This window comes from Chiloscyllium plagiosum, chromosome 32 (genome assembly GCF_004010195.1).
Source record: "Chiloscyllium plagiosum isolate BGI_BamShark_2017 chromosome 32, ASM401019v2, whole genome shotgun sequence".
NCBI classification, from domain to species: domain Eukaryota; kingdom Metazoa; phylum Chordata; class Chondrichthyes; order Orectolobiformes; family Hemiscylliidae; genus Chiloscyllium; species Chiloscyllium plagiosum.
The window spans coordinates 4,590,125-4,617,193 of record NC_057741.1 but is presented as its reverse complement, the minus strand read 5'-3'; the positions used below and the strand labels follow the sequence as shown (position 1 = coordinate 4,617,193).

Below are 27,069 nucleotides of genomic sequence, written 5' to 3'. Positions count from 1 at the left end.
TCGATTTCGCTGCTCCTTGGATGCTGCCTGAACTGCTGTGCTCTTCCAGCATCACTAATCCAGAATCTGGTTTCCAGCATCTGCAGTCATTGTTTTTACCTAGGACAAGTTAACCCTATCACTATTTTGCGTGAGGGAAGAAAGGGAGTCAGGGCGGAAGCGCAGGAGATGGCTTGGACTCGGTTGATGGCCCGGTCCCGGTTGATGGCCCTGTTGATAATGGTACTGGGGAATCTCAGGTTGAGAAAGAAGGTGCACATTTTGGAGGCTCCCTTGTCGAAGTTGGCCTCATCGGAACATATGCAACAGAAACAGAGAACTGGGAGAATGGAATGGAGTCTTTACAGGAAATAGGGTACAAGGGTAATAGTCCAGGTATCTGTGGGAGTTGGTGGGTTTACACTATATATTAATGGCCAGAAATGGTAACAGAGATGTTGAGGAAGGGAAGGGAGGAGTGGGGTGGAAATTCAAAGCAAAATCGACTGACTTTTCCAATTCCGGATGAAAGAGGGAAGCAGCACCAATGATATCATCGATACATCAGAGAAAGAGTTGTGGATGGGGGCCAGCATAGGACTGGAACAAGGAATGTTCCACATGAAGAGACAATCATTAACTCGGGCCCATGCAAATATCCATGGCCACCCCCTCTGACCTAAAGAAAATGAGAGGAGTTGAAAAAGAAGTTGTTGAGAGTGAGGACAAGCTCGGTCAAGCAGAGGAGGGTAGTGGTGGGTGAGGACTGTTCAGGCCCTTGTTCCAGGAATAAACAGAGGGCCCTCAGACCATCTTGGTGGGGGATGGACATGTAAAGGGATTGCACGTCCATGGTAAAGAGGCGGCAGTTCGAGCCTACAAACTGGAAATTCTGAAACCAGGGTAAAGCGTCAGAGGAATCACAGATGTACATGGTCAGGGACTGGAATGGGGAGAAAAGTCTGAGTCAAGGTAGGAAGAGAAGAGTTCTGTGGGGCAAGAAACAATGGGTCTGCCCAGGCAGTCCTGTTTGTGGATTTGTGGAAGGGAGAAGAAGCGAGTGTTGGGGGTGGCCACATGAATGAGGTCAATGACTGTTATTGATACAATGCCCTGATATTCTATCGTGGGGTTATGGACCAGGGGAAGATAGGAGGAGGTATCTGATATGGCACTCAGCCTCTGCAAATTCGAGGTCAGTGTACCAGACAAAAACAGCACCACCCTTATTGGCAGGCTTAATAACAAAGTCAGGGTTGGATCTAAGCATCCAGAGTGCAGTCAGTTTGGAGGGAGACAGATTGGATTGGATGAGGGGGGTCAGAGAAATTGAGGCAACCAATGTCATGTTGACAGTTCTCAGTGAACAGATCGAGTGCAGGTAATATGCTAGAGGGAGGGGACCAGGTGGAGGGAGAGTGTTGGATCGGGACGAAGGGGTCTGTGGGAGGGGGACAGGACTCTTGTCCAAAGAAATAAAGATGGTGGAAGAAGAGTTCAACATCACTTCATGCCCAAAATTCATTCAGGTGGGGACGCAGGGGGATAAAGCAGAGACCTTTATTGTGTACAGAAAAAGTTCTGCATTGACAGCGGAAGGTTAGGAGGAATGATGAATACCCGACAGGAGATGGGGTTGGGAGACAGAATAGAGTCAGACAGAAGGGGAGGACAGGAAGGTTCCAGAAGGCCATGGGTATCCCCAAGTTATTGCATCTTGCAGGCCTTGATTCCTGAAAAGAAAAAAAAGTTTCTTGTCAGCAGGGCAAATGAGCTGGAGGTTGAAGTGGAACGCGGAGTGGCGCAGTTTTGTGCTAGCGTTTTGCGATGCACCTGAAGAGGAAGATCGAGAATGTGCATGCGACGCCAATAAGGTGATCATCCATTTCTTACTTCTCAGTTCCACCAAATAATTTCCCTGGATGTATTCCCAGGAATATATTCCCTAAGTACAGCAGTAATGCTATCCCTTATCAAAAACGCTTCCCCCCACTCCCATCCCAATTCCTCCCATATCCTGGAACATTAAGCTACCAGTCCTGTCCATCCTTGAGTCACATTTTTGTAATTGCTAGAATATCGTAGTCCCATGTTCTTAACCAAGTACATCTACCTGCCATGTTCGGCCTCGCATTGAAGTCAATACAGTTTAATTTATCAGTCCTACCCTGTTCTCTTCTTTATTCCTGCCTGCCCTGACTGTTTGACTCGCTCCCTTTCCCGACTTTACCAGTCTCAGATTGATCTCTTTCATCACCATTTTCCTGGTGCCCCCCCATCCCCCAACTTTACTAGTTTAAATTCTCCTCAGCAGCTCTAGCAAGTCTTCCTGCCAATATATTACTCCCCTTCCAATTCAGGTGTAATCCGTCCTTCTTGTTCAAGTCACTGCTAGCCTAGAAGATAGACAGATAAAAGGCAGTGAGCATATGGTCAGTGACGGAGAGAGAGAAAGAAACCTACACTGCTAACTGACACAGCAGTGAATCTGCACAGTTACTGCCTTTGCTGTCCAAGTTCACGCATCACTGGACATCGGAGTGCATCTAGGAAAAATTAACAAACAGCATAATTCACAGCTGACCTTGGAGGAACCTGTGTAGGAGATCTCACAGCACAGGAACAGATAAGTGCATAGGTTTTAATGTGCAACCTTGATCTATATGGACTTCAATATGGCGTTTGACAAAGGTCCTTGTGGGAGACTGGTTAACAAGGTCAGATCTCATGGAACAAAGGGAGAACTAGCCATTTAGAATCAGAACTGGCTCGAGGGTAGAAGACAAAGGTGGTGGTGGAGGGCTGCCTTTCAGACTGGAGGCCTGTGACCAGTGGTGTGCCCCATGGATCGGTGTTGGGTCCACTACTTTTCGTCATTTATAAAAAATGATTTAGATGTGAACATAGGAGATATAGCTAGTAAGTTTGCAGATGACACCAAAATTGGAGGTATTGTGGACAGCGAAGAATGTTACCTCAGAGTACGATGGGATCTTGATCAGATAGGCCAACGGACTGAGGAGTGACAGATGGAGCTTAATTTAGATAAATGCAAGGTACTGCATTTTGGAAAAGCAAATCAGAGCAGATTTGACACTTAATGGTAAGGTCTTGGGGAGTGTTGCGGAACAAAGAGACCTTGGAGTTCAGATTCATAGTTCCTTGAAAGTACAGTCGCAGGTAGACAGGATAGTGAAGGCGACGTTTGATATGCTATCCATTATTGGTCAGAGCATTGAGTATAGGAGTTGGGAGGTCATATTGTGGCTGTACAGGACATTCGTTAGGTCACTTTTGAAATAAAGTATTGCAATTCTGGTCTCATTCCTATCTGGAGGATGTTGTGAAACTTGAAAGGGTTCAGAAAAGGTTTACAATGATGTTGCCAGGGTTGGAGGATTTGAGCTGTAAGGAAAGGCTGAATAGGTTGGGGTCGGTTTCTCTGGAGCTTCGGAGGCTAAGGGGTGACCTTATAGAGGTTTATAAAATCATGAAGGGCATGGATAGTGTAAAGAGACAAGGTCTTTTCCCTGGGGTGGGGGAGTCCAGAACTAGAGGGCATAGGTTTAGGGTGAGAGTGGAAAGCTATAAAAGGGACCTAAAGAGCGACTTTTTCATGCAGAGGGTGGTGTGTGTGTGGGATGAGCTGCCAGAGGAAGTAGTGGTGGCTGGTACAACCACAGCATTTAAAAGGCATCTGAATGGGTCTATGAATAGGAAAGGTTAGAGGGATATGGGCCAAGTTTTGGCAAATGGGTCTACATTAGGTTAGGATATCTGGTCGGCATGGACGAGTTGGACCGAGGGTCTGTTTCTGTGCTGTACATCTAGTAAAATATTCACAAAAAAATGCTCAAAGATACAGACCAAAACACTCAAAGTGGATTAAGATAAATGACAACTTATTGGCTAATGTGGGCATGATGGGTCAACTGGCCTCCTTTTATGCTGCACATTTCTATGATTTAATGATGATAATGTCCATAATTGTACTATAAAAAAATTACAATTTATAGCAATAGATTTCAATTTTTCTGCATGACAGTATCTCCCAATCATAATTTTCTCCTTTTTCTTGAATCAGATTATATATTTAATAAAACCTGGACCAACCATCAATCTTTTACAAACTGTCATTCTTGAATATAACTGATGTCAATCAATCCAAGTGGACCAGCCATATAAATGACATGAATGGTAGAGGAGATCAGAGTGCACAATTTGACCATGAGTGGCACTCTTTCCAACTCTAGAAAGCCTTTTCCAGCATGAGCAATTAGATTAGATTAGATTACATTACAGTGTGGAAACAGGCCCTTCGGCCCAACAAGTCCACACCGACCCGCCGAAGCGAAACCCACCCATACCCCTACATTTACCCCTTACCTAACACTACGGGCAATTTAGCATGGCCAATTCACCTGACCCTGCACATCTTTTGGACTGTGGGAGGAAACCGGAGCACCCGGAGGAAACCCACGCAGACACGGGGAGAACGTGCAAACTCCACACAGTCAGTCGCCTGAGGCGGGAATTGAACCCGGGTCTCAGGCGCTGTGAGGCAGCAGTGCTAACCACTGTGCCACCGTGCCACCCACCAATGTTGTGGTTCTGTTCGCCGAGCTGGGAATTCGTGTTGCAGACGTTTCGTCCCCTGTCTAGGTGACATCCTCAGTGCTTGGGAGCCTCCTGTGAAGCGCTTCTGTGATGTTTCCTCCGGCATTTATAGTGATTTGTATCTGCCGCTTCCGGTTGTAAATTCCAGCTGTCCGCTGCAGTGGCCTGTATTTTGGGTCCAGGTCGACATGCTTATTGATTGAATCTGTGGATGAGTGCCATGCCTCTAGGAATTCCCTGCAGCTGCAACATTCAAGAGATTTGAACCACCTAGGACAGGCTGGATTGTCAGCCCACGCAGATGCAAAAATCTATAGGATTCTTTGCAACAAGTCACCAAGTACCCATTGACCGCACCTTGCAAATCTAGTATCTCCACAACATAGGTGGTCAACAGCAACAAACACATGGAAAGATCTCCTTCCAAACACAATGACTTGAACGCTTAATTGCCATTCTATCACCGAGATAAAATCCATGAATTCCCTAACCAATAGCATTGTGTGTCCCGTTGCCACGGTTACTGTACTTATTCGAGGAAAACTGATGACTGACCTTTAAAGGCAGCAAGAATAGGTATAAATACAATCTTGCTGGTTACAGATATAGTGAAGAATGATTTTTTTTTCCCAGAAAATAAATGCTTAGATGAAATATCTAACTGATAGAGAATAAGAGCTGGTGTTGAGGTGAATTGTATGTAGTATTATGATTCCCCATGCCTCACTTAGTCAAAATAAATAAATTGAAAACAATACACTGAAAATAAAGAATGACTTTCCAGGCTTGAAGCATAACAGTTCTTCTATTCTTTCCCATGGATTGCCCCAGAACCTTCACTTTGGTTTCTTTAAAAAACACCCTTCAAAACTTCCTTAACACAAGAGCAAGAAACCTTTTAGATGGTATGCTGGTATACAAAAAAGGCTAATGATTTCTCTTTAATTTGAAGGCAAAACTGTTCAAAACATAAGAAAATGAAAACTAATTATTTTACCACACCTGAAATTTGAATTACTCTGGATACACCAGAGTCTAAATCTTCTGCAGTTCCGCCCTGTGGTGTAAAAGTTACATTTAGTGTTTGCTGTGATGGTTTTGGAGGAATATTCTTTTTCAAAATTTGAGCAAAACTAGGTTCTCCTGAACCCTTACGCCACGCGCTGTCACTGGACATTCTGAAATAAAAGAAAACAGCATGAATTAAATAAATAGCAACATTTGTGAACAGTGTTTGCACATAACTTACTGAAAAGGAAACCAAAGTACACAACCTTTCTTCATTTGTGCATGCTTATATTATCATCTGTGTTGGAAACATTTAAGCATGCTGGGTGTATTTAGCCCAAGGAAGCATATTGACAATAGCGACGTTTGAGAATTTAACAAGAGCTTCTCCGATGTCTCAGCAAGCTTATTCCCCAAATTGGGAATGCTGTTATTTCAAAGATAAGCTCAACTTTTTAAGGTCCAAATGCAATGGTTTGTAACAGTAGATTATATGTTGAGAAATCAGGCAATTTTCATAGCAGATAAAATGGAAAATTTAAAAATTGCTCCTCTCCCATTCCATGCTGGAAGGCGCATTCTGTACAATCATGAAAACACAACTTTACAGCAATGAGGAAGAAATTTAGCTTTTGTTCTTGTACTTGCTCTTTCAAGGTAAGGTCCAATTTAATCCTGCAGCCCAGATTTTTCCAATACCCTTGCAAATTAATTCTTAAGTGCATGTTTCGACTGTTTTCTGGAAGTTACGATGACACCTAACTCTACCAAGCTTTCAAGTACTGCCTCTAAATCTTGAAGAATGTTTCATATCCCCTCAAATTCATTTGGCAATAGGTTTAAATTAATGCCCTCTGTTAATCTTACCATTTGCCAGAGAAAGTAGTTTCTTTACTAAAGCCCTCAATTTTGAATAACGTTATTAGAAACCCTGTTTTAATCTCTCTGCTCCAAGGAGAATTCAGGTCGTTCTGCTATAAAGCGACATTTCTGTTCCTCTGCAACCTCGTGCTATAGAAAATTGCGCTGTAAAAGATAGCTAATAGAAAATCGCTTTACTCATCCAGTAGAAAGTTCACGTTATCCACACAACGTCCACAACAGCCAATTCCCTTTGAAGAAATGTGTATTATTGCATAACAACTGTAATGCCACTTTGTCCAATTCTGCTCATAACTGAACAGCTTTTTTCTGGCTGTAATCCTTATAAACCTCCTTTGACCCACTCCAGGGTCTTGGTAACTTTATTGAAATGTGGCTCCCAGAATTTTGAACAGTCAAGGCCAAACCAGGTGACAGTTAAAGCCTAAGGTGTAAACATTTTGCACGTCTTCTTTATTTTTGATTTGGAGTCGCCAGTGTTGGACTAGGGTGTACAAAGTTAAAAACCACACAACACCAGGTTATAATCCAACAGTTTTATTTGGAAGCACTAGCTTTCAGAGCACTGCTCTTTCATCAGTAGATTATACCACCTTCACATATGTCATCAGTTAAGGCACATCACTTTACACTTTACCATGTGCATTATCTTTTCTACATAATCAACAAACTTTGAAATTGTACTTCATATAATCAGGCCTACATTATTTAAATATTCCAGGAAAATGAATGGTCCTAATACTGATTCTTGCATTTTTCAGATGGAAAAAAAAGTTCATTTCTATTCTTTTGGTTATTATTCTTTTCGTCTACCCTGATGCATTTTGTATGGTGCAATTTGCCTGTAGCATGCAAAGCAACACTTTTCACTGCAACTCAGTACATGTAACAACAATAAAATCAACTAGTAGCCAATCTCACATACAGATCATATGAAGATGACGGTGCCAGCAACGTAGAGAGTGTTGAGGCTCCTTAGCCTGTATGCTCCAGTCTGACTGCACACCTTGTTTCTCTCTACTTTTTCATTGTTTTCTCTCTTTTTGCTTATTTCATCTTCTGACATTGTGGGGCAGCTGGAACAGTGTCAGAGAGTTGCCAGCAGCAGCAGCAATAGTGGGATCAAAGACACCTGACTTCAGTAGGCCCGGAGCCTGGACTCAGGAACTTGGTGGGCTGTCAGCTGTGGTGGAGCTTGGTGCCAGGAACTGATGTCCCGGTGCAACTGCAGTCTGCTTGAGGGATTATAATACTGAGCTGTTTATTTTCTTTATTTTTCTAATTTATTTCTAAGATCCTGTACCCTAGGTACCTTTGTACCTAAGATGATGTCTTAAATGACAACTTTGCAAAGTTATCACTGCATCCGGGTGAGTATGTGATACTAAACTCAGTTCTAACTTTACTGTTAATATCATGTGTTTCCATTTCAAAAAGAAAAAGAAGTTTTTTTTGTGATAACAAATGCCATACTTTATTAGTTTTGTAAGTCAGTTACTTCAGAAAATTCAATTAGTTTAATCACCATTTACCAATAACAGGCACATCTTGGCTATTTTTTACTTCCTATGCAACTCCATGTCACTTAACTTTAAACTTGATAATCAACAATTTTTCTCCCACCACTTATGTTACATTAATTAATGTGTGGTTATTATTCTTCTCCTGTCTGTGAAGAGAACACACTATCTGCAGTTTGGGGTAGCATTTGGTATTGATGCATTATATCAACTTCCATCAAGTCTTGTTTTAAAAAATTCTCAAGGTCAGGTTCGTAGGAGAGTAGTCTGACACAGAACAAACGACCAAGAGGCGAGTCTGCTAGAATATGGGCATTTTATTCCCCGCAGCGTCGCCACAACCAGGTCCAAACAACGGGTCTGGCTTATACTCACTCTACATGTTACCGGAACTGGGAGCCGTCAGTTCTCGTAGAGCGGTTGCCAACAACCCACGCTCGGCGGTTAAACGTAACCCCGGAGCAGACTCACCGAACTGGAGACTTTTCCAGCTGATATACTCTTTTCCAGATATAAACATTCATGTGAACAGCAGAGCAAGGCTAAAAAACACATTCCATTCTGGTTACATACAGATAAGAAGATTCACACGGGACTAAGCAACACCTCCATTCCGGTTAGATTCACACATGTATTGGGACATAATTTTTAACCGTTTCACCACATTCCACTGCTTGGAATTTTACACCACATCCTCTCAAAGTTCCAAAACAGTGATTGCTGCTTCTGGAATTTGAGGAAATCACCTCCAACATCCAAAATACCTCAAAAAAAGGAGCCGCTCTTACAGCCACAACTTTTTCCAGTCCTCCATCTTGAATTAATTCAGTGCACACACCACGGGTAACTGGACTCCAGGATAAACATTTCCCATCAACCACCACCACCCTCTGTCTTCTTTCAGTAAGCCAATTACTGACCCAAACTGCTTGTTTTAAAAAAATTCTCAAGGTCAGGTTCGTAGGAGAGTAGTCTGACACAGAACAAACGACCAAGAGGCGAGTCTGCTAGAATATGGGCATTTTATTCCCCGCAGGGTCGCCACAACCAGGTCCAAACAACGGGTCTGGCTTATACTCACTCTACATGTTACCGGAACTGGGAGCCGTCAGTTCTCGTAGAGCGGTTGCCAACAACCCACGCTCGGCGGTTAAACGTAACCCCGGAGCAGACTCACCGAACTGGAGACTTTTCCAGCTGATATACTCTTTTCCAGATATAAACATTCATGTGAACAGCAGAGCAAGGCTAAAAAACACATTCCATTCTGGTTACATACAGATAAGAAGCAACACCTCCATTCCGGTTAGATTCACACATGTATTGGGACATAATTTTTAACCGTTTCACCACATTCCACTGCTTGGAATTTTACACCACAAGTCTTTGCAAATTATTGTTAGATAATTAAAAGCTATTTTCAGTGCTGTATTTCAACGACAGTAAGTTTTGTGGCCACATCCTTGGTGTGCATGATAGATGAAGAAAAGAGATTTTTTGAAGTTTTTAAAATAACTTATTTTCTAAATATTTCAAAAATTGTACTCAAGATTTTGTTTTGCTCTTTACTTTTCTCCATGTGGCACAAATTAAGCATCCTTGTCAATCCACTGAAAATATTATTCATGTAAGCGTTGACTTTTACGCAGTGTCTAAAAAATTTACAGTTAAACAAATACATGCACCTGCATATTTGTATATTAAGAGTAATAATTTGCACCCGTATTTTCTCAAACATTGAATCTAAGAAATGAGACAACAAGAGTCCAGAGAAAGTATATTAGGGGGAAAGGAGAGCCTGGTAGGTACAGGCAATGCTGGATGATTAAAGACATTGAGTGTTTGGTTAAGAAAAAGAAGAAAGCATGTGTCAGGTATAGGTAGGATAGATTGAGTGAATCCTTAGAAGAATATAAAGGTAGTAGGAGTATACTTAAGAGGGAAATCAGGAGGGCAAAAAGGGGACATGAGGTAGCTTTGGCAAATAGAGTTAAGGAGAATCTAAAGGGTTTTTACAAATACATTAAGGACAAAAGGGTAACAGGGAGAGAATACAGCCCCTCAAAGATTAGCAAGGCGGCCTTTGTGTGGAGCCGCAGAAAATGGGGGAGATACTAAACAAGTATTTTGCATCAGTATTTACTGTGGCAAAGGAAATGGAAGATATAGAGAATGTAGGAAAATAGATAGTGACATATGGAAAAATGTCCATATTACAGAGGAGGAAGTGTTGGATGTCTTGAAACGCATAAAAGTGGATAAACCCCTAGGACTTGATCAGGTGTACCCTAGAACTCTATGGGAAGCTAGGGAAGTGATTGTTGGCCCTCTTACTGAAATATTTGTATCATCAATAGTCACAGATGAGGTGTCAGAAGACTGGAGGTTGGCTAACGTGGTGCCACTGTTAAAGAAAGGTGGTAAGGACGAGCCAGACAACTATAGATCAGTGAGCCTGATGTCGGTGGTGGGCATGTTGTTGGAGGGAATCGTGAGGGACAGGATGTACATGTATTTGGAAAGGCAAGGACTGATTAGGGATAGTCAACATGGCTTTGTGTGTGGGTAATCATGTCTCACAAATTTCATTGAGTTTTATGAAGACGTAACAAAGAGGATTGATGAAGGCAGAGTGGTAGATGTGATCTATAAGGACTTCAGTAAAGCGTTTGACAAGGTTCCCTGTGGCAGATTGGTTAGCAAGGTTAGATTTCATGGAATACAGGGAGAACTAGCCATTTGGATACAGAACTGGCTCAAAGGTAGAAGACAGAGGGTGGTGGTGGGGGGTTGTTTTTCAGACTGGAGGCCTGTGACCAGTAGAGTGCTACAGGGATCGGTGCTGGGTCCACTACATTTCATCATTTACATTAAAGATTTGGATGTGAGCATAACAGGTATAGTTAGTAAGTTTGCAGATGACACCAAAATTGGAGATGTAGTGGACAGCGAAAAAGGTTACCTCAGATTACAACAGGATCTTGATCAGATGGGAAAATGGTCTGAGAAGTGGCAGATGGAGTTTAATTCTGATAAATGGGAGGTGCTGCATTTTGGCTTAAAAATGTGTTGCTGGAAAAGCGCAGCAGGTCAGGCAGCATCAAAGGAGAAGGAGAATCGACGTTTCGGGCATATGCCCTTCTTCAGGATCTGATCTCCAGCTCTGATCTCCAGCATCTGCAGTCCTCACTTTCTCCTAGTTGATTTTAACCTACTGCGAATTCTCTTGCAAGGATGCCTTCCTTGAAGAAGCTCTCCTTCTCCTTTGATGCTGCCTGACCTGCTGCGCTTTTCCAGCAACACATTTTTAAGCTCTGATCTCCAGCATCTGCAGTCCTCACTTTCTCCTAGATGCTGCATTTTGGGAAAGCAAATCTTAGCAGGACTTTGTACACTTAATGGTAAGGTCCTAGGTAGTTTTGCTGAACAAAGAGACCTTGGAGTGCAGGTTCATAGCTCCTTGAAAGTGGAGTCGCAGGTAGATAGGATAGTGAAGGCGGCGTTTGGTGTGCTTTCCTTTATTGGTCAGAGTATTGAGTACAAGAGTTGGGAGGTCATGTTGCAGCTGTACAGGACATTAGTTAGGCCACTGTTGGAATATTGTATGCAACTTTGGTCTCCTTCCTATCGGAAAGATATTGTGAGACTTGAAAGGGTTCAAAAAAGATATACAAGCATGTTGCCAGTGTTGGAGGATTTGAGCTATAGGGGGACACTGAACAGGCTGCAGCTGATTTTCCTGGAGCGTCGGAGGCTGAGGGGTGACCTTATAGAGGTTTACAAAATCATGAAGGGCATGGATAGGATAAATAAATAAGGTATTTTCCCTGGGGTGGGGGAGTCCAGAACTAGAGGGCATAGGCTTAGGGTGAAAGGGGAAAGATATCAAAGATATCTAAGGGGCAGCTCTTTCACACAGAGGGTGGTATGTGTATGGAATGAGCTGCCAGAGAAAATGGTGGAGGCTAGTACAATTGTAACATTTAAAAGGCATTTGGATGGGTATATGAATAGGAAGGGTTTGGAGGGATATGGGCCGGGCGCTGGCAGGTGTGACTAGATTGGGTTGGGATATTTGGTTGACATGGACGGGTTGGACCGAAAGGTCTGTTTCCGTGCTGTACATCTCTATGACTGTATTTCTACTTACAAGTATTTGCTGAATTTATCCTTGCCTAAATTTTGTTCCAATATTTTAACAATAGGTTGGCAAAGAGGTGATGGTTCTTTCAGATAATTAATAAAAATTAATTTTTTCCTCCTAGTGATTAAGATTTAACGTCAAATGTAAAATACAATAACTTGATTAAACTAAACAGAACTAAAATTCTTGACTTAATGAACTGCAGGTCCTAAAAAAGGCAAAAGCTAACAAATAAAACCTCAAGGAGGAATAACACTACTCCCAATTAATTCAGGAAAATTGATAAAGATCTAAGATTGTTCTCATTACAATGGGTTCAGTACATTTTGTTAGTGTCACCCAGTGAAACATGACAAATCAACGTGCAAAACTAAATAAGCTAATGAATAGCTTCAACATGGATTTCAAAATGGATTTCAAAGTTTCCTCAACAAACCTTTTATTAAAAGCTGCCCCAGCTATTCTAAGTGTTTTATAATAAGCTAGTATGGTATACCCAGATATTCAAACATTTGACAACAATCTGTATAGAAGAGTTGGCACTGAAGTACAAATACTTGATGTATAATTTATTGTAAGCAAGGAGACTTGTTTGATATCTGCTGGAGTGTGTTACTCTTGTCCCTGAGATTGGTTGGAACCTCTACAGCTTTCAATTTACATGAACTTACTTTTAATCAGAGTTCAACGCAACTTGACCAAGAAGCTAAAGAAACATCAGAAACAAGAACACCATGAATGCTACTAAAGTTTGATCGTCAATTATTGCTAAATGTCAGTAAATAAAACAAACCAAATGCCGAATGTATAGCCAAAGCAATAAAAACAAGCTAGTCATAACTATGCCTAATCTCCAGAGTGATTTGGTCAGATCAGTACTAGTCATCAAGATACAGAAAAGGCATTCAAGTCCTGGAAAGGCAGAATCAATTAAGACTGCTCCTGTCATTCCTACATATGATTACTTGCTGAATTTATGCTGGCCTAAATTTTGTCGCAATATTTTAACAATAGGGTGGTAAAGAGATGGTAATTCATTCAGATAATTAAGAAAAATTAATTTTTTTCCTCCAAATAATTACAATTTAACATGTCAAAATGTAAAACACATAACTTGATTAAACTAAAGTTCTTGACTTAATGAGGTGCAGGTCCTTAAAAAATGGCAAAAGCTAACAAATAAAACCTCAAAGAACCTGTATGTTTCAAAAGTTGATTTAAGAGGTGGAAAAAGTAAGTAGTGTATTACATTTGAATACAAATCCACAAAAGTTAAGTTCAGGTCTGATTTCAACATATTTTCAAAGCATAATCAGTAAATAAAGGTGTACTCTACAAATGAAAGCACTAGAATTTAAAGGGGCATTGGTTAGGCTGGGAATTTCATAGCTTTCTTGATAAATTAATTAATATTCGCAAAATGGCGACCCTTTGAATGCTAAACTGTTTACAACATTGAAGCTATCTACAAAGATAAATATGTAATTCAATCATCAATTTTGTACATTCTCTCTTCCACTAAAACAAAGAACTATTGTGGGTTAGGTCAACCAAAATTTGTTTATAAAGAATTCGTAATTCTTGCCTTTTCAAGAGGAACATTTTAAGAGTGCAGATTTTCAAAAAGCTGATACCAGAAGGAAAACGTGTTACAAAGTTAAAAGTGCGAGACGGTGAAAATAAACTTTTAGGAACAGAAAGCTAGGAGTCGGAACCATTAGATATTTTTAATTGGTCAGGGCATATTTTAGTGATTTAATTGTGTAGTGCATCTTAGGGAAAAAACGGTTTTATATACTTCATAAGTTGCTTTGGATACTGAAAACTTGAGTGCAAACGAATTTCCCAAAAGTGTACCAAATTTAGTGCCAAAAATGTTTTATTTTCACGAAGAGCATATGTCCTTAAAGAACGAGAATCTGGTTTGCGATGTCCGTCATAGCTGTTTCTAAACGTGACATTAGATGACCAGTTTACTGATTTTATTTCTAACCATGAGATCCCCTGGATTCCGACCCTAAGACACAGCTTGCCAGCCTCGCGGTGTAAATTGCAGATTGAGAACGTGGTAGAAGGTCATAATTACTGCCCTAACCTTGGACTACACCATAACGGTACCTCCACAAAACATTCTTTCAAAGTTTCAAAGACAGAAAGGTTTTGCACCAAAGGTGCAGTGTACCTGACATGCGATTAAGGCTACCGTGCTCAGAATGCACATGTCACACTCACACAAGCAGCTGCATTACAATGATCATTTCCAAAAAGCTGATTAGTCACTCACTTAGCCGTTACTCTCGCGCACCCGCCGTTACAAAAGGCCGTTATCCTCAAAGGCGCGAGGGATTGACGCGCATGCGCTGTTCATATCTAGCGCCTTCAGTAGCCGCTTCCATAACCCTGATAACTGGAGTGCGACTGTGTTGTTGGAGTGACGAGAACATTTTTAGTCTGACTTCAGAAAAGAAGAGAGAATTTGTATGCTGGAAAAGGAGTGTAATTCAGATTCTAATAAGAATGAGCAATTTAAGACAAAGTATGGAAAAATTCAACGAACTATAATCTAACAAATATCTGTCGCTTCAATATGATGGTTTGAGACGCGATAACGACGATTAGTGGATGGTTCTGTGTATGATTTTGCAAAATTTCCTAGATGCTGGCGAGGTCCCAACGGGTTGGAGGTGTGGAATTTTTGATTGAAGAAATGGGGAGAGATATAGTTAGAGACCAGTTAGTCTAACATAAGTCATCAGGAAAGAGTTGAAATTTACTAACATTAACTGATGTTAGTAGTGCAGGTTTCAGTTACATCCCCCTTATAAACAGGCAACTGGTGCCTTGGGTTCATGTCACACTACAGATGACCCCCCACTGCACTATACACTCTCTCACACTCACACACACTTAGATACACACTCACACAGACCTCTCGTATACAAGCTCTCTCCCTCTCTCTCTCACACACACACACACACAACACTCACATCCATGCACACCCCCTCTCATAAGCTTATACCCCATCACACACACACACCCACACACTTTACCAAACTTGCACACATGCAAACAAACTCTCATGTGCACCCACACATGCACACTCACCCTGTGTCTCTGTCCCCTGCATGTGCACACATATAAGTTTGTGGAGTGAATTTGTATTTGCAGATACATTCTATTTTGCTCAAAAAAAATGCAGAACCTGAAGGCAGTCAATCCATGTAATATTTTGTAAATTTCACTTTGGAAGATTGGGATACAGATAGGCGAACCTCACACTTTAAGGCATTGTCTGAGTTAAGATGTCACTTTTTGTTATAAAACCTTAAGTTATCTTGAGAATTGCCTTAAAAGAGGTTCTGAAACTTACATATTAAAGAACTGAAACCAGCAAACCCATTCTAAAAGCTGAAAGACTTAACAATCTAGGTTTGTTCAATATTATTTCAGCTGCAGGACTCTAATCTTTTGCTATAAATTGTGTCTTATGATCCTTCTTCACAACCACCTGATGAAGAAGCAGCACTTTGAAAGCTAGTGCTTTCAAACAAACCTGTTGGATTATAAACTGGTGTTGTGTGATTTTTAACATTATCACTAAGTTATGTGTAGTACACTCTTAATTCTGAAACCAATCCCTTGCGGTGGCTAAGGTTTGGCCAAGCTCCCTAATAGATGCCACATTTAATTTACATTATTTCTCTTTCTTTGCACTTTGACATTTTATGTCAAAATGGAAATATCTCCCAATTAGAATTGGTCTGTTATTGAACTTTGTTACTGAGCTGCTCCTTTAACAAGGTTATGTTGTGCTCGGGTTTTTTTCAAAGAGGTCGTAAAAGACACAGACTCTGAAAAGTCTAAGTTGAAGGGTTTTCGGAGCCAATGTGATTATAGCTAACATACTGCCTCAGGCAAAAGTATTTTAAGTTTAAAAAAAAACTTGCACATGAAAGGGGAGTGGCCAATTCTCCCAGTTCAGGTTTTCTGTGGTTTGGTGAGGTTTTAATACAGGAGAGGTGAAAAAGCTACTGGACCCCAAAGAAGCAGGTCCAGGCTGATTCTCCTCTCTCTCGCTTCTCTCCTGTAAGACCCTGTGTTTGTGTCAAGGCGTATTTATGGGGATTGTTGCAAGTATTAGGAATAGCATAATTAAATTAGGATGATCTGTCGGTTTTTGGATAGGTGTGGTTATTCTGTATTCTGTGCTCTTTTGTTTGTTTCATTCAGTAATCTTGCAAATAAATTCTGTTTTGTTTAAAACTAAGTGGGTAGACCAGCTGCATCCCTCCTGGTGTTACATCTGCTTAAAACAGCTAACAAAGTTAGGGCCTGGCCTGGTCCAGAACAACCTCATGTCAAAATTAGTCTGAACAAAAAGAAGAAATTGTCCAAGACCATTGGAACATTTAGCTCCACACTGTGTCAATGCTGTGGTTTTAAGACGTTGTACTGTCCTAGTTTTTTTTAGAAAAGGTTTTAAGGCAGAGGCGCTGAGCAGTTTTACAGAGCCACTCAAGTAAACAGCTCTGTTTTTTTTAAAAATGTTGGAATAATAGAAACAGCCTGAATGGGTGTGGTTCTCACACAACCAAGATCTTAAGTTTAGCTTTCAGCAGTTGCTGTTGGGCTCTTGAAGAAGTAGAGGCTAATTTTCCTTCTCTTGGTTCCAGCCAGAAAGGGGTTCATAGAATCCCTACAGTGTGGAAACAGGTCATTTGGCCCAACAAGTCTGTATTGACTGTCCAAAGAGTATCCCACCCAGACCAATTACTCTACATTTCTCTAACTAATGCACTTAACCTACACACCCCTGAATAGTATGGGCAATTTAGCATGGCATGTTCACTTAACCTGCACATCTTTGGAATGTGGGAGGAAATCAGAGCACTGGGAAGAAACCCATGCAGAAATGGGGAGAATGTGCAAACTCCACGCAGACAGTCGCCCAAGGTTGGAACTAAACTTGGATCCCTGGTGCTGTGAGGCAGCAGTGCTAACCACTGAACCACCATGCTGCCCATACTCTGTCTGCTGCAGGAGTTCCCAATGTGAGAATTTGTGTTCTGAATTTGCCTTTTGCCAAGGGTGTGTTTATGAGATATTACTATATGGAACAGTTTAATTAGTAATAGTTATTGTATCTATTATTCTTTTAAGTTTTCCAATAGTTAAGGTATTCCAATTTCTTTATTTTGTTGTATTTTAACTACAGTGGATGAATAAAGTGTGTTTTGCTTTACAACTGGTAGTTTGACTAATCAAATTATATCTGGAATCAACACCTTACATTTACCTTTAAAATAAGAAAAAGTTATGGGCTAGACCCTACCTTCTGAATATTTTGAGGGAATTCAGTCTTGTCCATAACATCCACCATTCAGTGAGGTCATGGCAAGTCAGTGGCCTAACACCATATACATGTCTTTAACTATAGTCCCTTAATACTTGGCTTAACAAAGATTTACTTCTCTCAGATTGAAAATTAACAAGTAATCTAGCATCCACTGCCATTTATGGAAGAGAATTCCAAACATCTGACTGCCCTTTATGTGTAGAAGGACTTTCTAACATCTATCTTGATTGGTCTAGTCCAATTTTTAGACAATGCACCCTAGTTCTAGAATCACCAACCCAGAGGAAATAATTTATGTACCTTGTCTTTTCCAGAATCACCCAGATCACCCCTTAACTTCTAAGTTCAAGAGAAAACAGGAATACAATATCTTTGAAGTGCAGGTATAATTTTGTAAATCTACATTGTAATTCCTTCAACATAGACATACCTTATCCATTATCTTAGTCACCTCTTCAAAGAATTTGATTAGTTTTTTCAGTCTTAACCTACCTTTCATGAATCCTTGTTGGCTCCCCACACTGAAAATTTGAGGTGTTCAGTTACTCCATCCTTGATATCAGACAGATGGATTACTGTTTGAGGTACTTCTCACGGAGTCATGATCCTGAACTCAGTTTTACACAACCTTTCTAAGTAACTCATTCTCCTTCCAGTTTGCCCATTTTTAATTCCTTTTCTCACTAAGTTCCCACCTTATGATCCTTATTACTTAGCACCCCTATTTTCCCAATTCTCTTAGTCTCCATGTCTCTCAAATCTCTTGTTTTAAATAGGGGAAGTGGCAGGAAACTTTCAGGCCATTTAAAATGTGTTAATCTGTCATGATGGAAGGTTTTGTGGCTCAGTGGAGTAGATGCTATGCCTCTAAGTTAGATGTTCTGTGTTAAAGTTCCAGTTCAGGACCTAATTGCCAAGGGATATGTAAAAACCGAAAACACTGCAGATGCTGGAAATCAGAAACCAAAACAGAAATTGATGGAAAAGCTCAACAGATATGGCATCTGTGTAGAGAAATCAGAGTTAACATCATTCTCACACCCTGTTTCCTGTAAAGATTCTATTCCATTCATTAAGTTTCTCCATTCTCTGTTCCACATCATGCCAACTTTGACAAGGGGGCCTCTGAAATGTCAACCTTCTTTCTCAATCAAGGATTCCTCAGCAGTATAGTTGACATGGCCCTTAGTCAGGTCTGACCCATCTCCCGCATTGGAGCCCACTCTTGTCTTCACTCCCACAACTGCAATATGGACCCCTTTGTCCTCACCGATCATCCCACCAGTATCCACATCCAGAGGATCATTAGTCACCATTTCCACTGCCTTCAGTGTGATGCCACCACCAGATACATTCTCCTCCCCTGTCAGCCTTCCATAAGGACCATTCCCTCCAATACACCCAGGTTCACACCCACTTCACCACCCCAACAACCCCAACACAGGTGTAACACCTGTCTGTTTACTTCCTCCCTCCTCAGTATACAAGGGCACAAACACATCTTCCACAAAGACCCTGAACTTATAGTTGCCGGCCACTTCACACCACTGTGTTCCCTGGCTGATGTCTGTGTCTCTGGCTTGCTGCAGTGCTCCACTGAAGCTCGGTGCAAGCTGGAAGAACAGCCCCTCATTTTCTGCTTGAGAACTGTACAGCCTTCTGGACTCAGTATCGCGTTCAACAGTTTTAAGATTTGAGGCACCTTCTCCCAAGTCCTCATCCCAACCCCCACACACCAGACCTTGTTATCACATGGTCTCCTATTACATATGACAACACATTGTTAGCTGCTAACTGTCCCCATTAGTAGCTATTCATTCTCCTCGGCTGATTGTCACCCACTCTTTTATCCAACTATACTTCTTTCTCATTGGGCTCTACGTCCACCTATCATTCACTCCTTACCCCCTTCCCTCACCTTATCTTCTGCATAAAAAAAAACTTTTTCCTACCTATCATCAGTTCTGAGGAAAAGTCACTGAAATGTTAACTATGGTTTTGGTCTGTAGATATTGCCATATCTGCTGAATGTTTTCAGAAATTTCTGTTTTTGTTGCCAAGAATATATGTTCCTTAAACAGCCAAAACTGGAATCTTTTCTACTCAGCACTCACCACTGGCATATGTTGGAAGGATTTCTAGAGTATCAACTAGAAATTCTTCCAACATATGCCCGTGAAGAGTGCTAATTGGTAAAGATTTTGATCAGACATATGATTGAAAAGCATGATCCCGTCCCATCACATGCCAAAGGCAATACCAAGCCATGATAATATCTTGCCAAGTATAACCATAGACCACAATGGTTGCTGACACCCTCTTAGGGAAAGGTACCTGAAAAGTATCAGACTACAAGATGCTAGGAATTGCTGGTTTCTGCAAGCAAAAGCCTGGAGGATTGGCAAAGCAACACATCAGCTGTCTGCAGGAGTGTGAGTGCTTTCAAATTCATTTTGTCAGTTGGAGGTATTCTTCTTTGTCAAAAGTTTGCAATTTTGGTCTTCTAAGGAAGGATGTTCTCACAGTGGAATGAGTGCGCAAAGATTTTACCAAATTGATTCCTGGGATGATAGAACTGTTGTACAATGAACACTAGATCAGTTAAGACTATATTCATTGAGGTTTGGAAGAATGAGGGGGTATTTCATAGAAACCTGTAAAATCTGACAGGATTAGATAGGTTAAATGCAGGGAGAATATTCATATTGGCAGTTGAGTCCAGAATCAGGGGGTCACAGTTTAAGGGTACAGGCTAGGCTGTGTAAAACTGAAATCAGGAGAAATACCTTCACCCAGAGACTGGTGAGCATGTGAAATTCTCAGCCACAGAATGCTTTTAAGGCCAAAACGTTGAATGTTTTCAAGGAGGATAGCTCTTTGAGCTAAAGGGGTCAGTGAGTATGGGACAAAACCATAAACAGGATACTGAGATAGCTGATCAGGCGTGATCATATTGAATAGTGATGCATGCTCAAAAGGCTGAATGGCCTATTCCTGCTATTTACTATGTTTTATGTTTAGAGTATTGGATGATTTTTCAGGTAAGTGACTCAATTTTATCCCATCAAAATGCAGCATAAAGGTACATATTTATTAGCAGTTCAAGTGCAAACAATTATGCTGTTGTTTTTTTAGATTAGATTAGATTACTTACAGTGTGGAATTAGGCCCTTCGGTCCAACAAGTCCACACCGACCCGCCGAAGCGCAATCCACCCAGACGCATTCCCCTACATTTACCCCTGCACCTAACACTACGGGCAATTTAGCATGGCCAATTCACCTGACCTGTCTTAATTTTTTTGATTTATTATGGACAGCATCTCCTTGTAGTCCTCTCTACTCCTGAGGGTACTTATTACTCAAAGAATTAAATGGTTGTCTGCATACTTGGAGCTTCCCATCAACCACACTTTCACAGCTGAGGATAGGGCAGATGTATGATTGTGCAATGGAAGGCAAAAGAATGGATGTTGGTAGCATATGTACTGAGTATAAATTGCTGCAAGCATTCAAAGAGGACAGAACATGTTCATAGCTGTCACTAACTATGTGTAGAAATATAATTGTTGTGACCTGTTTGTCACCATTTTCTGGAACTTGTTTGATCAGTTTTGTGAATTGGAAGTAAATGTTCCTGAGCTATTTTCTGACATTTGTTATTGGTGTTGCCATCTTTCCAAGGATGTTGTATGGCTGATGGATTATTGTGCAGGTGAGGTATTTGGGTCCATGGTGAATTGGACTAATTGGTCTTGACCTGTCTTTTCTTTTTGTAAATTGAGGGTAAAGTTATAACACAGTATGCTACAAATACTAAGTTTTTTTATTTGTTCGAAGGATGTAGGTGTCACTGGCTCGGCCAGTATTTATTGCCCATTCCTAAAAGCCTGCGAGAGAGTGGCAGTGAGCTGTTTTTTTGAACAACTGCAGCTCACTGTGGGTTAAATAACCCACAGTACTTTTAGGAAGTGAGTTCGGGGGCTTTTACCTAGGAATAGTGAAGGAACTGTTTTATAATTCCAAATCAGAAAACTGACTGCCTTGAGGGTAAATCCCATTATTTTGAAGATGATGATAATGTTGCAGGACTGGCAATCTAGAGATCCAGGTTAGGCTTCTGGGGATATAAAGTCACATCACACTTTTGCAGCTAATGTAATTTAAAACAGAATTAGTAAAATCTAGAAATTCTATTTTATCAGTTAGTAAAATCTAAAATTGGAGACTAATTTCAGTCATAGTGATCATGAAACTATCATCGAATGTCATAAAATTCCATCTGCTTCATTACTAATCTTTGGAGAAGAATATCGTCATCTCACATGGTAAACAGGTGCCTCCAGACTTCCAGCAATGTGTTTCAAATGGCAACATTGCCAATCAAGCCATTCATTTCCTGGGTAATTAAGAATGGGTAATAAATGATGGACCTGAAAGAAAAGAATGCATTTGCTGCCCATGTCTTCTCAGAGGATTTGAAGGTACAATCATGCATTGCTGCAATGCATAATAAGAATTGTACACACAGCTGTCACTGTCAATGTTGAAGTAGTGGGTAAGGTGCTAATTAAGTGGGCTGTTTTATATTAGATGATATCAAACTACTTACTGATTGTAGCCTCTGACCTGCTCTGGTACCCACAGTATTTGTTTGTCTCATCCAGTTCACTTCCTGGTGAATGGTAACCCCTAGAATGTTGACAAGGGAAATTCCAAGATGGTAACACAATTGAATGTCAAAGAGAGATGGTTGAATTCTGTTGAGGTAGTCAAGACCTGCCACTTGTGTGCCTTGAATGTTACTTGCCACTTGTCAGCCCAATCCTTGATTCTGTCCAGATCTTACTGAAAAAGGTTATGGCCAATTGCAGCATCTGGGGAGTGGCAATAGTGCTGAACATTGTGCACTTATCAGACAACATTCCCATCTTATGATGGAAAGAATGTCAATGATGAAGCAGCCATATGTGGTTGGATCTTGTAGTTATTTTGATCAATCTATTCGGACATGTTATGATACATCTTCTGCACAGGTAGAACTTGAACCTGAACCTTTCAGCCCAGCAGCAGTGTCAATGCCATTGCACCATAAGAACCCTTTAAATTTTACCAACTGCCATGGTGGGTATCAAACCTGTGGTCAGGTGGTCAGCAGCAGAAATGGCGATGAAACTGGTTAAGAGCTACAAACATGCTGGGAACTTTGGTCAAGCAAGTTTAAGTTCTGACCTATGTTAAAACTGCAGTCAGAACGTGTTGTGACCTGTCGTGTACCTGTGACCTGCAGTTTCCTGTGTTGCTAGATAAGGGAGGTGTCATAGTGGTCTGTTAGATATCCAGGCACCACAATTGTACGCAGCATTGTATGTGACTGCTTGTAATTTGGAATAAGCATGTGGGAGTTGTTTACCAAGTAAACCCGGTTGATGGATTCAAGCATCGTTATCATAGAGTCATAGAGATGTACAGCATGGAAACAGACCCTTCGGTCCAACCTGTCCATGCCGACCAGATATCCCAATCCAATCTAGTCCCACCTGCCAGCACCCGGCCCATATCCCTCCAAACCCTTCCTATTCATGTACCCATCCAAATGCCTCTTAAATGTTGCAATTGTACAAGCCTCCACCACATCCTCTGGCAGCTCATTCCATACACGTACCACCCTCTGCATGAAAAAGTTGCCCCTTAGGTCTCTTTTATGTCTTTTCCCTCTCACCCTAAACCTATGCCCTCTAGTTCTGGACTCCCCTGACCCCAGGGAAAAGACTTTGTCTATTTATTCTATCCATGCCCCATATAATTTTGCAGCAGGTTTTGATTAATTTATTGGTTGAGCGCCAGAGAGGTTTATGGAAGAATGAGCATGCTTTGGGATACAACCAGCAACACAGGATTTTTCTGGACCGAGCTCTAGAGAATTACATTCACAATGTATGAGCCACGAGGTTAACTTCAGAGAGACAAAGAACCACAAGGCAAGATCTACACTGAGAGCAAAAGTTGGTAGCTTCATTTGAATCAGAGTGGTATTTGTTTCAAGCCAAACTTATAGAGTTAGTGATAAATGCAAATTAAATTAAAGTGAAGTCAAATGATGTGAGTTAGAGTTGTAGTTGTTTGTTGAAGTATAAAGCACATGTTGCAATGAGTATATGTTTTATATTGATCCCTAAAGAGTTAAACATAGAACATAACACACAGAATGTAGAAGAGTACAGCACAGGACAGACCCTTCAGCCCTCGATGCTGTACCAACCTTTCATCTGACTCTAAAATCAAACTAACCCATATACCCTTCATTTTACTATCATCCATGTGCCTATCCAAGAGTCGCTTAAATGTCCCTAATGTATCACTACCACCACTGGCAGTGCATTCCATGTACCCACCACTCTCTGTGTAAAGGACCGATCTCTGACGTCTCTCCTAAGCCTTCCTCCAACCACCTTAAAATTATGCCCCCTTGTGATAGCCACTTCTGCCCTGGGAGAAAGTCTCTGACTATCCACTCTATGCCTCTCATCATCTTGTACACCTCTATCAAGTCACATCTCATCCTTCTTCGCTCCAATGATAAAAGCTCTAGGTCCCTCCCTCAACATTCTTCATAAGACATGCCCTCCAGTCTAGGCAGCATCCTGATAACTCTCGTCTGCACTCGCTGTAAAGCTTTCAATCCTTCCTATAATGAGGCAATCAAAACTGAACACAATATTCCAAGTGTGGTCTAACCAGAGTTGTATAGAGCTACAGCATAACCTTGCGGCTCTTAAGATCAAACCCCCTGCTAATGAAAGCCTTCTTAACAACCCTATCGATTTGGATGGCAACTTTGAGGGATCTATGGACATGGACCCCAAGATCCCTCTGTTCCTCCACACTGCAAATAATCCTGCCTTTAACCATTTATTCTGTATTCAAATTTGACCTTCCAAAATGAATGACTTGACACTTTTCCAGGTTGAACTCCATTTGCCAATTATCAGTTCTGCATCTTGTCAATGTCCTGTTTCAACCTAAAACAGTCTCCACGCTATCCACTCCACCAAACTTTGAGTCATTAGCAAATTTACTAACCTACCCTTCCACTTCCTCATCCAAGTCATTTAGAAAAATCACAAAGAGCAGAGGTGCCTGTGGTACACCACTGGTCACCAAGCTCCAAGCTGAACACTTTCCATCTACTACCACCGTCTGTCTTCTATGAGCCAGTGAATTCTGTACCCAGACAGCCAGATTTCCCTGTATACCATGTCTCCTTACTTTCTGAATGAGCCTATCATGAGTAACTTTATCAAACGCCTTGCTAAAATCCATGTACACCACATCTTTTAGATCCTCACATCCACTGCTGTATCTTCATCAATGTGTTTTGTCACATCCTCAAAGAATTCAATAAGACTTGTGAGACCCTCACAAAGCCATGTTGACTATCTCTAATCAAGCTATTTTTTTTCAAGTAGATTTAAATCCTGTCTCTCAGAATCCTCTCCAATAATTGGTCCACCACAGATGTAAGACTGACTGGTCTATAATTCCTAGGATTATCCCTATTCCCTTTCTTGAGTAAGGGAATAACATTTGCAACCCTTCAATCATCTGGCACTACTCCAATGGACAGTAAGGATGCAAAGATTATCGCCAAAGGCGCAGCAATCTTTTCTTCACTTTTTGTAATAATCTTGGGTATATCCTATCTGGTCTGGGGACTTACCTATCCTTATGTTTTTCAAAATTTTCAGCACATCCTCCATCCTCACGTCGACCTGTTCGAGCATATCAGCCTGTTTCATACTGTCCTCACAAATATCAAGGTACCTCTCAGTAGTGAATACTGAAGCAAAGTAATCATTAAGGACCTCCTCCAACTTGTGGAACATATTCCCTCCACTATCCCTTATTAGCTCTACCCTCGCTCTGGCCATCTTTTTGTTCCTCACATAAGTGTAGAATGCCTTAGTGTTTTCCTTAATCCTACCCGCTAAAGCTTTTTCATGCCCCCTTATAGCTCTCATAAATCCATTGTTCAGTTCCTTCCTGGCTACCTTATAATTCTCTAGAGCCCTGTCTGATCATTGCCTCCTCAACCTTAAGTAAGGTGAGGGACAGGTAATGCCTCACAAGCCTTATTAAATTCTTTTGAGGATGTGACAAAATAAATTGATGAAGGTAGAGCAGTGGATGTGCTGTACATGGATTTTAGCAAGGCTTTTGATAATGTTCCCCTTGGTAGGCTCATTCAGAAAGTAAGGATACCTTCTGGGGAAGGTGGGACATGTACAAGAAAGCCAGGTACACCTGCACTGGAGGAACACCAATGTCCTGGCTAGAGCTCTTTGGGAGGGTTTAAACTAGATTGGCGGGGTGGGGGGAGGTTGGTGCTGAGAACCGGAGCTACGGATCAGTGAACAGCCAGATACAGCATGTAGAGTCTCTGAGGAGGGATGGACAATTGACAGGGCAAAGGTGCAGTCAGTGTGATGGGTTGAAGTGTGTCTATTTTAACGCAAGAAGTGTCAGGAATATGGGTGATGAACTTAGAGCATGGATCAGTACTTGGAACTATGATAATTAAGGACTTTTGCCTGAAACGTCGACTTTCCTGCTCCTCAGCTGCTGCCTGACCTGCTATGCTTTTCCAAACCTCGACTCTAATCTCCAATATCTGTAATCCTCACTTTTGCCTTGGAACTATGATGTTGAGGCCGTTATGGAGACTTAGATATCACAAGAATGGGAATGGTTGTTGGATTTTCCAGGGTTTAGATATTTCAAAAGGAATAGGGGGTGGAGGCAAAGGGGGTGGGGGAGTGGCATTGCTAATCAGGAATAGTATCACTGATAGTATCTCTGCAGAAAGGGAGGTCACCGAGGAGGGTCTGTCTACAGAGTCAGTATGGGTCGAAGTCAGAAACAGGAAAGGTGCAGTCACTTTGTTGGGAGTTTTCTACAGAACCCCCAATAGCAACAGAGACACAGAGGAGCAGATTGGGAGGAAGGTTTTGGAAATGTGCAGAAGTAACAGGGTTGTTGTCATGATGACTTCAACTTTCCTAATATCGATTGGAACCTCTTGAGTTCAAATAGTTTGGATGGAGCAATTTTTGTCAGGTGTGTCCAGGAAGGGTTCCTGACTCAATATGTAGATAGGCTCACGAGAGGGAAGGTCATATTGGATTTGGTGCTTAGCAACGAACCAGGCCAGGTGTCCGATCTCTTGATGGAAGAACATTTTGGAGACAGTGATCGCCCTTTACAATAGTCATGGAGAGGGATAGGAGCCGACGTTATGGGAAAGTATTTACTTGGGGAAGGGGGACTTACAATGCTATCAGGCAGTAAGTGGGCCACTTGAATTGGGAACAGATGTTCTCAAAGAAATGCACAATAGAAATGTGGAGGTTGTTTAGGGAGCACTTGCTGATAGTGCAGGACAGATTTTTCACACCGAGATAGGGAACGGATGGTAAGATGAAAGAACCTATGTGACAAGGAATGTAGAACATCTAGTCAAGGTTGAGGAGGCAATGATCAGCCAGGGCTCTAGAGGGTTACAAG

The 27,069-nt window shown here is 41.4% G+C and overlaps 1 protein-coding gene and 1 long non-coding RNA gene across 7 annotated transcripts in view; both read right to left on the bottom strand.

Annotated features, from left to right (window-relative positions):
- adad1 (adenosine deaminase domain containing 1 (testis-specific)) overlaps positions 1 to 14,885 on the bottom strand; it is a 94,139-nt gene extending 79,254 nt beyond the window's left edge. For 2 of the 6 annotated variants that reach the window (XM_043674046.1, XM_043674050.1), the window contains exons 1-2: positions 14,383 to 14,883; positions 5,599 to 5,774 (exon numbers count right to left, since the gene is read on the bottom strand). In XM_043674046.1, the coding sequence (XP_043529981.1) occupies positions 5,599 to 5,774; positions 14,383 to 14,408 (202 nt within the window). In that variant the 5' untranslated portion in view covers positions 14,409 to 14,883. Of the gene's footprint in view, positions 1 to 5,598; positions 5,775 to 14,332 lie in introns of all 6 variants that reach the window. The other 4 variants (XM_043674051.1, XM_043674047.1, XM_043674049.1 and 1 more) reach the window with 4 other exon arrangements.
- On the bottom strand, positions 1,526 to 2,485 carry LOC122539333. Its single transcript, XR_006309037.1, has 2 exons — positions 2,443 to 2,485; positions 1,526 to 1,712 (listed from the first exon to the last, which is right to left on the bottom strand). It is a non-coding gene; the product is annotated as an uncharacterized LOC122539333 (long non-coding RNA).
- Positions 14,886 to 27,069: the final 12,184 nt, after the last annotated feature.